Raw genomic sequence first — 13,437 nt, 5'->3', positions numbered from 1 at the left:
CTCCCGTGGGGTGATGTCTTGTTTTCTGCCCTGCCCCGCTAGTTAAAGCACATGCCCTCTAGCAAAAATCTTTCTCTAAAAGAGGATTCTGTTCTCCAAAAACTCAAGGTACATCTGTGTGTGATGAGATAAACCTAAGCTTAGGCAGGGGCCTTCAGAGGTCCTGGACAAGGACCTATGAGTGCTATTCCACCCAACCCTGGCCACACTAGAGATTGGAGTTGGACCATGATGGTACACTCAAGAAGGGCCTCTAGTAAACTGAAATCACCCAGACAAGGACTGCAGTTGGGGGGAAAGAAAGATTCGAAATCACCCAGACAAGGACTGCAGTTGGGGGTCAAGAAAGATTCCCTTTCCAGCTTATTTTTTATTTTTTATTTTTGGAGAGGTTTTCGCTATAGGGAGCATGTGCTCGCCAGACAGACAGAGACATAGAGACAGAAAGCGAGAAATCACCCCCCAGAGGGGATGGTCATGCCGCAATCCCTTCTCCTCCATTCTCCTCTCGGGATCTTGGGCACGCACGCACACGTGCCCGGTGTGAGTTTTAAGCCACCGGGTCCAGGACACGAACCACAGTCAACTACGTGGGAGTCCAGCAACATAGCCATTACACTAACGGTTCCCCCTTTCCAGCTTCTTGAATCCAAGGCTAAGACTCTGTAAACATAATGGGACCAGCAGTTAGCGTAATGGCTATGTTGCTGGACTCCCATGTAGTTGACCGCAGTTTGAGTCCTGGACCCAGTGGCTTAAACTCATACTGGGTGCATGTGCATGCGTGCGTGCCCAAGATCCTGAGAGGAGAATGGAGAAGAGATTGTGGCGTGGCCATCTCCCCTGGGGGGTGATTTCTCGCTTTCTGTCTGTCTGGTGAGCGCATGCGCCCTATAGCAAAAACCTCTCCAAAAAAAGAGAGAGAGAAAAAAAAAAGACTACAAGATTCTCAACAAAAGGCCAACTGTTGACAATCCAAGGTTTTTTTTAACAAAAACACAAACTGCCATTAGAAACTTTATTTTACAAATTTCTCATCTAGGGCAAGCAGTGGAGATCTTTTAAACCTTCACAGCACTAGTTTGTGTGTGTGTTTTTTAATGGAAGGAGTTCAGTGTGCCTGGAGCAGATATAATGTATAAACCCAGTAAGACAGCAGAAATGGAACTGCACAGGCACATGTAACAAGTATGCAGATGCCATTTATTTGGTCCGTAAGTATAGTATAGTCATTATTTGAGTTTTACAAAACATCAAATATAAATAACCTGAAACTGGAACAATACACAAAATTGGCTTCTTACACAGACATACCAAGCAGTACAAGCTGAAAACTTGAGTAAATTAACATCGTTTTACATTAATATACATAGTACCAGTTAACATAAAAGAAAAAAAAGTTTCAATGCATAGCACTTGATACTTCTTTGAATCCGCTTCAGTCAGTTTAGAGTATGAAAATGGTTAGATCTAGGCTAAAAATAATTCTTCTTCTAGCCAAAAATAAAGGCATAATATTTATAACCAGGTATCAACTTTACTAAACCACAATATTTTAAAACTATTAAATGATACCTAAAAGTATTTACATTAAAAAGGCAACATGCATTGTGTTGTTTCATCTCATGACTGGTTATGCACATACTTTGTTCAAAGGGTTTAAAAACTATATTCCTACTTTCAATTCAGCATACTGCAGTGTTTCTAACAGTTCTAGCAAAACGAATGCTTTCAAAGGGAGCAGGATCACTTTCAAGTCACGGGTGTCAATGTTTTCCCTTTGGAACAAAGGACATAACAATCTGGTTCTTCCCAGATGAACTAATGCAGAAAGAGGGTTCTGTTAAGAGGCATTTATTTCTGTTCAATCTAATGCTATGACATCATCAAGCTCCTCTGTCTGTTCTATACGCGACCTCTTTGCACCGACATTCTCTTTCTCATCCAATTTCCTCTTGCGACATTTCTCTTCTTCACTGATGTCAGCATTGTTTGAAGGCCCTTCTTCATCTGAATCAACTATGAGCACGTCATCTTGCTCTTGCGCTTATTTCCAAAAAAAGGGGGAAAGAAATGGTTGTAAGTGTGAGAGTTACTAGTGGTTCACCAGTATTTCACATAATTGAAAGCTAACTCTTGTGGGGGTTAAGGTGCTGAACATTCCCACATGGCCAACCACGGTTTGAGTCCTGGACTTGGTAGCTTGCTTTCTTAATGTCTGTCTGTTTCTCTGGTCAAATTAAAAAATAAATGAATGAATGAATAAAATTAAATACTTCTTTAAAAAAAAAAAAGAAAACTAACTCTAACTCTTTTAATGTATATGAACTTAAAAAATGGCTACCCTTAGAAAATCTTCACTTTACAGATCACCTATTTCCATAATATTTTAAATATTTTACACGAGTAGTTAGTTCTTTTCCTAAACAAATCAAAAAAGCAATGACATAACTGCATGATATAACTCAAAGAAATAATTACACTTTGATTCTCTCTACTTTCTCCAACAGAAAAGTAGAGGGTAAATTTTCTAGTAAGAGTAGTTAACAATAACAACAAATACAGCACTTACAATGTGCCAGGAACTGTGCTGAGCACTTTGCAAATAACACCTCATTTAATCATCACAACCCTATAAAGAATATCAACATTATCTGTTTTCCAGAAAAAGAAACTGAGGTAACAGAGACTGACTTCTGAAGATCACACAATAGCAGAGAATGAGGTCAGGATTCAAACCCGCAGAGTGGGATCCATGGTTCATGCTCTTACTCTTACCTTAAAGGTGGTTTTATCTCCCTCTCCACCAAAATCAAAGGCAGATTACCTTTCTTACTCATTGCTACAGCATCTGAAACCTACCCACGGTAGAAAACCAAGACATTTATATTCCAAATTATTATTTTATTAAAACTACCACAGTCTCTTCCTCAAAAGATGACGATGGACCTTCCTAGTTTCAATGAAGAAAAAAAAAAGTCATGAACCAACAGCCCATAGGAAGGCCATATTTCATAGTCCCAAAATCCATCTCCCAAATGCCCAGAGAACATTAGAACCAAGAGCCAGAGATGTTCTTAAAAATGCCAAAAACACTGGGTAGTCAAAGAAGTACAAACACGCAAGTTTGGAAACTGCTAACTTTTAGTTTTCTGACTAAAGAAAGAAAGAAAGGGAGGAGCGGAGAATAAACAGGCAAATCTGAGCACAGCTCACAGTTACATGCAAAGGCACCTCGCATAGACACTGAGCAGTCCTATTAGTTATGAGGATACTCTGAAATGCTAAAGTTCAATCTGTTCACTCAAGTCAGATGTACTGATTTGTTGCTTCTAAATAAATGAGGAATACAAAATCCAACGGTACTATGTACATGGAACTGATTTTATGCAATTCTGAATGTGACATTTCTGGTTGTAAAAACCAGTAATGAAAAATAAAGTGTTTTTGTTTTAAGACTTTTCCTCAATCTTAAAGGTCTTCATAATTCGTAAATTCAAAGCTCTGTTACAATTAACCTGTTAAACCAACATATACCTCTAGCGGTTTTATGGATGTCTATTCTATGGTCAGCATTTATAAACACAATCAGCTTCTACACACTCTTGGTGGGCGATCAACAACCTGCTGGCTGGGCCATGGCTCACCTGTGGAGGTAGAAGGCTGTGCTCCATCATCACTGCCGTTGGTGATGCTTTTGGTAGCATCGTCAGCTTGTTTGGGCCCCACTTTTTCTGGGGCATCACCGACAACTTCAAATTCAACATCTTTTCCTAGGTCTTCACTGTAAGAGAACCACATGCTATAAAACAGGACCACCACAACTACATGTAGAACAAAGCTCAAAGAATACACTATGTACACACCAAGTATTGGGATTCTGATTTTCGAAGAGCTAAAATTATAATAAAAAAAATGTACATAGACTTTTGTGACAATTCAAACTCAAATTCAGTCAAAACCATTGCACCTTTAAGTCAAGGAAAGGTTTTTAATTTTTAAACTAAAAAAAAAAAGGCTAAATTACTTTTACTGCTAAAACAGAAACAGAGTCCAAAGCCTCATGGCCCCCAAGTAACTCAAAGATATTACTTCTTCAGCTATTACGCTCTACACACTCCATTAATATTCTGATCTTGACCACAGTAATTTGATGTCTTAGAGGTACTGTTGCATGGTTTCTGGGTTCCTCCCCCCATTTAACAGCAGCACCTTGCTTTTGTACGTAAGTTCCCAAAAACATGTATGAAAGTTTAATGCATGAAAGTCAAACAAAAGACTTACATGTTTTAAGGGGGGTTCTGTTCCCAGAGAGCTAAAAAATATGATAAAAAAAACCCTAATTATGCCTCTTCTTTTAGACACCACGTGATATTCCCACTTTATTGTACACGTTCTTTCACTGTTGTTTCTTTTGCAACTGAACACAGGCAGCACCATTCTCATCCAACTGGTGCCCAACTGAGGCTAGAGGTCACACCATTAAGAAACTCATACTTCGGGGCCAATAGGCAGTGTGATGGTTAATGCGCTGGATGTGGCTGACCAAGGTTCATTTAAGTCCCAAACCTGGTGGCTTGTTTTCTCTCTCTCTCTCTCTGGCTTTCTCTTTCTTCAATAAAATTAAATAATAATACAAAATTTAAAATCTAAAAACAAAACAAACAAACAGAAAAACAAATCTTCATACTTCAAGAAGAAACTTAGATTTCTTACTAATAACCTATTCAATTTTCCGTCATTTTATATATACATATATATGTATATTTTCAAGAAACCAGGTGTAAAATGCGATTCTTTTGAAGCAACCTTATCAACTCGGTATGTATTTAGATGCAGATGGCAACGTTGGCAAAACTGGACACAAGTGCTAACAGCACAACCCTTTGTTAAAAGCCACCTGAAAGTCCTAAGTTGGAGTGCAGTTTAGGGGTATTCTGATGAGCATGTACAAAAACACTCCTTATTCATCAGATTCTTATATTGAAGTAGAAGACCACTGGTAACATTAACTATGCTGTATATTTGCAAATATTCTATAATGCAAGCACTTTTGAGTGCTTTTTTAAACAAGCAGGCAGGTGGTAAAATCAAGTAATTAAAATTAAAAAATGACTCAGAAATCTACAAATTGTAATTTTTGTTAAAGTGTTTGCTATAGGGCATGTGCACTCACCAGAGAGACAAAGAGAGAAAAGTGAGAAATCATCCCCCACCGAGGGGGGTGGCCATGCTGCACTCTTGTTCTCCATTCTCCTCTTGGGATTTTGGGCATGGATATACGTATGCATGCATGTAAATGGGCCCAGCATGTTTCTCAAGCTGCTGGGTCCAGGACTCACACACACACACACACACAGTGAGTTTTAAGTCACTAAGTCCGGGACTTAAACTGTAGTCGACTACATGGGAGTCTAGCGATGTAACCATTACACCATCTGCTGAGTCCCACAGAATACCGTCACAGAATCACAAATGGAATTGTTTCATGAGAAGAATTTTTTTTCTACTAGAGAACTTTTTAAAATAAAATTTTACTTTTGTTCAATTATTGAAATAGATTTACCACTAGTTAAAATTATTCAAAAGCCAGGGGCTGGCAGATGGTGTGGTAGTTAAGGCATTGGACTTCCACGTGGCTGACTGTGGTTCAAGACCTGGATTTTGGCAGTTTGCTTGCTCACTTTCTCTCTCTCTGGTCAAAATAAAAATGAATGAATTAAATAAATAATTCTTAAAAAAAAAAAAAAAAAACAAAGGCCTGGACTCTAGGTCTTTTCTGACCAGCCACCACGATGACAGCTACTCTTAAAGAGATTTTGCTTATCTTTTTTATTTCTGAATCCCCAAATTTTCCTGTAGGTCAAACCTCAGGGAATTTGATGGACAATTCAAATATATTGTGCAGTTTCAAATGAACAGTAGAGCTTAAGGACAACCTCCACATTAAATATCCAAATAATTTTTCATACTTAAAAAATATATATTAATAATTCCTACCTATGAAGGATGTTGATCAATAAAGTATAGTCCTGAAGGAAGTCATCTGCTTGAAGTCTGCTACCATTTCTAATTCCAAATTCTGACAACTTCTTGTGATTATTAGCTAAGAGATGTGAAAAAAATTTAGATACTTCAGTCATATTTTCATAGAGCAGTCAGTTTAGTTAAACGCCTGTTATGGGCTAAATTGTGACTCCCAAATTCATATACCGACACCCTAGCCCCCAGTACCTCCAAATCTGTACATGGAGACAGACTTTTTTTGGTATGCACACACACACGTCTGGCATGATTTTCATGCTGCTGGGTCAGAGACTTGAACTGTGGTAAGCCATGTGGGAGTCTAGCACCTTAATCACCATGCTACCTGCTGGCCCTCAGAGACAAGACTTGTAAAAGAGATGATAAAGTTAAAAGGAGGCTGATGGATTGGGCTCTAATTCAGTCTGAACAGTGTCCTTTTTTTTTTTTTTTAGAAGAGGTTTTTGCTATAGGGCACGTGTGCTCGCCAGAAAGAGACAGACAGAGAGACAGTGAGCGAGAAATTATCCCCCAGGGGGGATGGCCATGCCACAATCCCTTCTCCTCCATTCTCCTCCCAGGATCTTGGGCACGCACGCACACATACCTGGCGTGAGTTTAAGCCACCGGGTCCGGGACTCAAACCACAGTCAACTACATGGGAGACCAGTGACATCTCCATTATTCTAACTGCTGGTCCCTGAACAGTGTCCTTTTAAAAGAAAACTTAGACACATAAAAAGACTATGTCCCTATTGCCCAGTGCATACTAACAATATTATTTTCCCAGGCCAGCAGATGGCATGGTTACATTGCTAGATTCCCACATGGCCGATTGCGATTCGAGCCCCGGACAAGATAGCTTCAAAATCATGCCGGGTCCATATGCATGTGCACGCATGCCCAAGATCCCAGGAGAGAATGAAGGAGAAGGGACTGTGGTGTAGCCATCTCACCCCTAAAGGGTGATTTCTTCCTCTCTCTCTCACTGTCTGTCTCTGGTGAGCACACACACCTTAAGACAAAAGCCTCTTAAAACAAACAAATAACAACAAAAAAAAATCTTTTCTCTATCCCTGCCATGCAGAAAATGCTGAGTTTCTCCTGGTTCTTTTTTAGATTTATCTTTTAACTTTCCCATCTATCTGGAGAATGCTACTTACTACCCAGACTTCCTTCTCCAAGCCTTTTTACACATCCCCACCAACTACAAACCTCATAGAACCAACATGTTTTCAAAAGGGAACAAGCTCAGGTGAGTCATCTTGGTGAACTAGTATCAGTGCTGAAGCCAAAGTGATGGCAACAGTCCAGTCCAGGCTAACAGTACATCTCCTCACCTGTGCTCTGAGTTTGTAAATCTTTTCTGTCATCTGTCTCCACCTTAGCAACAACTCCTCGTTCTCTCTTCTTTTTGCCCTATAGTTCTCTGCCTCATTGTGTTTTTTTTTTTTTTTTGCTAGAGGGAGGCATGTGCACTTTGTCAGAGAGAGGGAGAAGAGAAAGCACTCCCCATGGGGGAATGAGGACAGTGCAATTCCTTTTTCACTTCTTTCAGGATTTTGGCCATGCATGCATACATGCCCACTGTACTTCTCATGCCACCAGGTCTGGACTGGAATTGTATGGCTAGCTCAATGGGATCTATTTACCTTAACCACAAGGCCACAATACCGACCTTCTCACATTCTTTCCAAGATTATACTCACTACCCCCTGGAGATTATACTGAACCACCTCACTCACCTACTTGAACCCTGCTAGGAGTAGGACACCAGGCTGGAGGAGGGAGAAAGGAGGGTCAAGGAAAAAGATGATGATGCACATTACATGTGTGACACAGAGGGCCTCCAGCCTCACCAGTACTGCCAAATCTTTAGCACCTCATCTCTGCTGAAACCCAAACACCTGGTCATTCCCAAAACCTTTAATGTTGGTATAAAGTCCCACAGCTCATTCCAAATGTGGGCACTCTTTTCTCTGCCCAGAGGGTATATTGTATCCTTGTCAAAACCTGATGCAAGAGTCCTCTCTGTTCTGTGATTATTCTTAACCTCCTTTTCACAAAGCTAAAAAAAAAAAAAAAACTTCCTTTCAATTCATACTTTATACAGATCTTCCCCTATAGATAAATCTCTCCTTCAAAAAACTGTGTAATGGCTATGCCACTGAATTCCCATGTAGTCAACCGTGGTTTGAGTCCCGGACCTGGTGGCTTAAACTCACACCAGGCGCAAGTGCGTGCGTGCCCAAAATCCCAAGAGGAGAATGGAGAAGGGATTGCGGCATAGCCATCCCCCCGGGGGGGGGGGATGTCTCACTTTCTGTCTGTCTCTGTCTCTCTGGTGAGCACATGCACCCTGTAGCAAAAACTTCTCAAAAAAAACAAAAGAAAAAGAAAATCTCTCCCCCTGTAGCAAAAACTTCTCCAAAAAACAAAAGAAAAAGAAAATCTCTCTTTCCAGGCTGTCAAGTACTTCAAGCCTAGGACTACTATGTTATTTATCCTTGAATCATAAATACCTAAGACTGAGTCTATAATACACAACTCCAAACATAAACAACTGCTATCTTACACTGAGCAGCATGTGTATTTTGTGGAGAAGGGCCACATTAAAACCACTGAGATTCCTGAATAGTTTCTTTTTTAAGCTAGCATTTGGAAGAGCTGGCTAGCACAGCATATGATCAAGGACAAACTTTTTGTTTGGTGAAGACAGCTGGCTGAAATGATGCTGTATAGTCAACCAGACTCCTAAAATAGACTACAACCCAGCCAAAACATAGTCTCAAATTACACATGAGCTAATATCCTGAACAATTTCTCAACAACCAACTACATCAAGAAGAATCTTGACATTTAATCCTAACTTACAGTTAAATCCTAACTTACAGAAGATTTAGCATGTGAACCTGCTTCAGGATCTGGCAAAGTTTACTAAATAAATGACCACTGGACAAACATGATGAATAAGTCAATATACAGGAAAAAGTTGTCTCCAACCTTTGAAAGTAACTGTACATAGGCAAAAATTGGGACACAGAGAAATCAAGTAGAACAGCATCCTAGGAAGTGACCTCCAAAAGTAAGAGGTGGTATAGAAACTTCTAAGTTCAATCAAGACCCAGGGAAAATACATTTGTGTCCAGACATTGCCTCTAGCACTGTGACACTGAGTAATGTATACTGTGAACGGACAAAACCAACAGACACTCCTTTGTTTAGGCAGTACCCTCCCAAGTAAGGGGAGTGAATAAAATGCCTCGTACCTTCAGTCTCTCCCTCTTCTGAAGATATTAGGATTGTTCCTTTCCCATCTTCAATTTGGACATCTGGTGCTACCATAGCAAATTTTTCTTTCACTATCTATAAGGGAAAAAAAAAGATTCAAAATATTAACATGGGTAATGAAAGACCTTAAACACCTTAGCTGTCTTTTCTATAAAGGCACTTATTTACTTCCCCCTTCCATTGAAAAAGAGGTGAGTTGGTCTTTAAGATCCCTCAGGATGGGACCAGCAGTTAGCGTAATGGCTATACTGCTGGACTTTCATGGAGCTGACTGTGGTTCGAGTCCTGGACCTGGTGGCTTAAACTCACACCGGGCCATGATCCCGAGAGGAGAATGAAGAAGGGACTGTGCCATAGCCACCCCCCCGGGGGGTGATTCTCGCTTTCTGTCTCTCTCTGTCTTTCTGGCAAGTGTCCGTGCCCTATAGCAAAAACCTCTCAAAAAAACCCAAAAAAAAAAAAAAAAAAAAAAAAAAAAAAAACCAAAAACAACAAAAAACCCCATATCCCTCAGGAAAGGCTAGCAGGTAACAGTGATTAAGACTCTGGACTCTTTTCTTTTTTTAAAAAAAGAATTATTTTTTATCGGGACCAGCAGTTAGCGTAATGGCTATGTCACTGGACTCCCACGTAGTCAACCGCGGTTCACGTCCCAGACCTGGTGGCTTAAACTCATGCCGGGTGCGTGTGCGTGCGTGCCCAAGGTCCCGAGAGGAGAATGGAGAAGGGATTGTGGCGTGGTCATCTCCCCTGGGGGGTGATTTCTCGCTTTCTGTCTGCCTCTCTCTGTCTGGCGAGCGCACGCGCCCTATAGCAAAAACCTCTTCAAAGAAAAAAAATAATTATTTTTTATTTAACTTTATTTATTATTGCTATTATTTTCCAGTTTGATCACACAGAGAGAGGGGGAAAGTGAGAAAGGAAGTCACCAGGTCCAGGACTTGAACCCCAGTGAGCCATGTGGGAATCCAGCACCTTTAACCACCATGCCACCTGCTGGCCCCAGCGCTGGACTCTGAGCTAGCCAACCACAGTTTGAGTCCCAGACAAGGAGGCTTGAAACTCACGCCAGATGCGTATGAGTGCATGCCCAAAATCCTGACAGGAAAGAAGAGAGTGGACTGTGACATGGCCATCCACCCTGGGGGGCGGGTGACTTCTAGCTTTCTGTCACTCTGGCAAGCATATGTATTCTATAGCAAAAATCTAAAACAAAACCAAAAACCCTTAGGGTAAACAAGGAAGCAATGGGGATTCATTCATGCTTCATTTTCCACATAGGATCACTAATGCAGATCAGATCAAAAGTCCTCCGAAAGGGGATTGAGAACTCCTTGACTGGCTCTTGGTACTTTGTCTTTCCCTGAAGATTAAGTACTAATGTATACACACTTGGCGTATTTTATCCATATGCCAACCCTGTATTGGCAGGTTTTTTGATGGAAGGGAAAAATTCTCATTAAACTGATTCTCAGGTAGCGTGGTGGTTGGGGGTACTGGACTCCCAGATGGCCGACCACAGTTTGAGTCCTGGACCTGGTGGCTTGCTTTCTCACATCCCCCCCCCCCCTCTCTGTCCCTCTCTGGTTAAGTTAAATTAAGTAAATAAATATAAAGTTTGGGACCAGCAGTTAGCGTAATGGCTGTTGCTGGACTCCTATGTAGTCGACCACGATTCGCATCCCGTTCCACGCAGCTTAAAACTCACGCTGGGCGCGTGTGCATGCATGGTCAAGATCCCGAGAGGAGAATGGAGAAGGGATTGTGGCATGGCCATCCCCCCTGGGGGGTGATTTCTCGCTTTCTGTCTGTCTGTCTGTCTGTCTGGCGAGCGCACGCGCCTTATAGCAAAAACCTCTCAAAAATAAATAAATAAATAAATAAAAAGTTTAGCAAAATAATTCTTAAAAACAAAACAAAAAACCCAACTGGCTCAGGTAACTCCCTCTTCCCAAATGCCATCTCTTTAAATTCCAAGATGTATCTGAAATTTGGTTAAATCCTATCTACACCTAAAAAAATCACGGAAGAACGCTAACTCTCTACAGGTCTAATTATCCTATAAATAGAGGACCTGCCCTTAAACTCAATAATCATACATACCAATGGTACTTATTTCCTAGGAAAGAAAGTAGGGCAGCTCCCCCCGCTGCCTGGTATACCAAGACCTTCTGCTTCCCTGACCCAGCTCAATCTGCCCTGTATAACCAGTACTGGGAGAAAAGAAGTTATCACTTGATAGTTACTCACTACCAAGCAGCCGTTCCCTTATCTTAAGAGGTATGTAAGTATGTGAGCCTTGTACTGGTCACAATCAGAGAACAATTCAAAGTGATCCCCAAAGTGGGAAGTGATGTTTTCTTGAGTCGTTTTTCAAAGTCTTCCCTTGTGGCCCGGCAGATGGCACAGCAATTACATCACAGTTCAAGTCCCTGAACTGGTGGCTTGAAAATCACACCTGGTGACGCCCTGGTGCCCAAGATCCAGAGAGAATGGAGGAGAAGGGGTTATGCATGGCCATCCTCCCTGGAGGGTGATTTCTCACTTTCCCTCTCAATGTTTCTCTTCAGCAAGCACATGTGTCCTAAGACAAAAACCTCTTTAAAACAACTTCCACGGGCAGGCAGGTAGTGTTGGTTAAGGGCACTGGACTCCCACTTTGGGTTTGAGTCCTGGACCTGGCAGCTTGCATTCTCACCTTTCCTCTTTCTCGCTCTGTCCCTCTCTAGTCAAATTAAAATAAATAAATAAAGTTAAATAAAATAATTCTTTAAAAACATTACCTTCCCTCATAAACAATCTATCCTCAATCCCCATTTCCCTCACTGTAGTCCTACAGTTGAATTCAGATGTACGAATGCTGTTTTCTCCTAAGGGACTAATTTAATACACTATAATCATGTGATACTTGAAAAGCTGTGGGGTCAGCAGATTATGTAATAGTTATGTTGTTGGACTCCCACATGACTGACCATGGTTCAAGTCCTGGACCCAGAGGCCTGAAACTCATGCGGGACATGTGTGTGCACGCGTGCCCAAAATTCTGAGAATGGAGAAGGGAGGGGAGGACTTCTCACTTTATGTCTCTGCCTCTGTGGTGAGCACATGTGCCCTATAGCAAAACAAACAAACAAACAAAAAACTTCCTTATTAAAAAAAAAAAAAAAGAAAAGAAAGAAAAGCTGTTTACTATTGCGAAGCCTCAACCTGTATCTCATGAATGACCAACATTGGTGAGAGTAGGCACCGTCCGACATCCAGAGCACTCAATACTCCATAGTTAGCCATACCCATCCCTGCCGGTTTTATTTGGCCAGAGGGCATATGCGCTTACCAGAGAGGAGGGAGAAGCTAAGTGAGAAAGCACTACCCCCACGAGGGGTGGTCACACCATAATCTGTTCTCCTCCATCTGTCCTGCCTTTGGGATTTTAGGCATACATACACACACACCTGGCATGTTTCTCAAACCACCAACTATTAGGTTGCTGGAAAAGTAATGATGAGTTTTTGCATATAAAAACACAGAAAAATACTTCACGACTTTTTTGACAACCCAAGAGAACTGAGCCATCAGCCATGTGGGATCCGGCTGCCTTAACCACAATGCCACCACTCTCCTCCTTTTAAAATTGTCATGCACTCACCAGAGAGATAGAGAGAAAGATAAAATATCCCCAAAACATCCCCAATGGAATATAGTCACACCAAAACCCTTCTCCATTTCTCCATTCTGTCAGGATCCAGAGCATGCAAACACACATGCCTGAGCCGAGACTCGAATAGCATAGTTGACCATATGTGACCTGGTTCCCTCACTTAAGTAAGCTACAGGGCAGGTTTCACTTATACTCTCTAGTACGAAGTTAGTAATTGAGGTTTTACCATCTTTTAGTCAAGTACTCACAATGCATGGAAATACCTGTGTATTCACTGTGATAGCCAGGCCCATTCAAGGATTGAGGTATCTCTTTTATGCCCCAAAGACACAGAATTTACCCACTATCTAGGAAAAACAAAGACTGAAATTCACCTCTCACAGTGTTGTGCCACTTCTTTACTGCCACATTTCAAACAAATATACTTACTCTCTTTGGAACATGAGGCATATATCCTAGAATCA

General features: G+C 41.2%; 1 protein-coding gene across 1 annotated transcript in view; it reads right to left on the bottom strand.

The window, feature by feature from the left end:
- Positions 1–1,182: 1,182 nt before the first annotated feature.
- The window catches only part of UBA2 (ubiquitin like modifier activating enzyme 2), a gene marked incomplete at its 5' end in the record, with an annotated part of 39,227 nt that continues 26,972 nt past the window's right edge, over positions 1,183–13,437 (bottom strand). Inside the window, 4 exon segments of the mRNA XM_014585434.1 lie at positions 1,183–2,046; positions 3,648–3,784; positions 6,001–6,106; positions 9,294–9,390. Coding sequence (XP_014440920.1) covers positions 1,865–2,046; positions 3,648–3,784; positions 6,001–6,106; positions 9,294–9,390 — 522 coding nt within the window.

The sequence above is a fragment of the Tupaia chinensis genome, unplaced genomic scaffold, assembly GCF_000334495.1.
Source record: "Tupaia chinensis unplaced genomic scaffold, TupChi_1.0 Scaffold149922_1, whole genome shotgun sequence".
NCBI classification, from domain to species: domain Eukaryota; kingdom Metazoa; phylum Chordata; class Mammalia; order Scandentia; family Tupaiidae; genus Tupaia; species Tupaia belangeri.
This window is presented reverse-complemented; position numbering and strand designations above follow the sequence as displayed.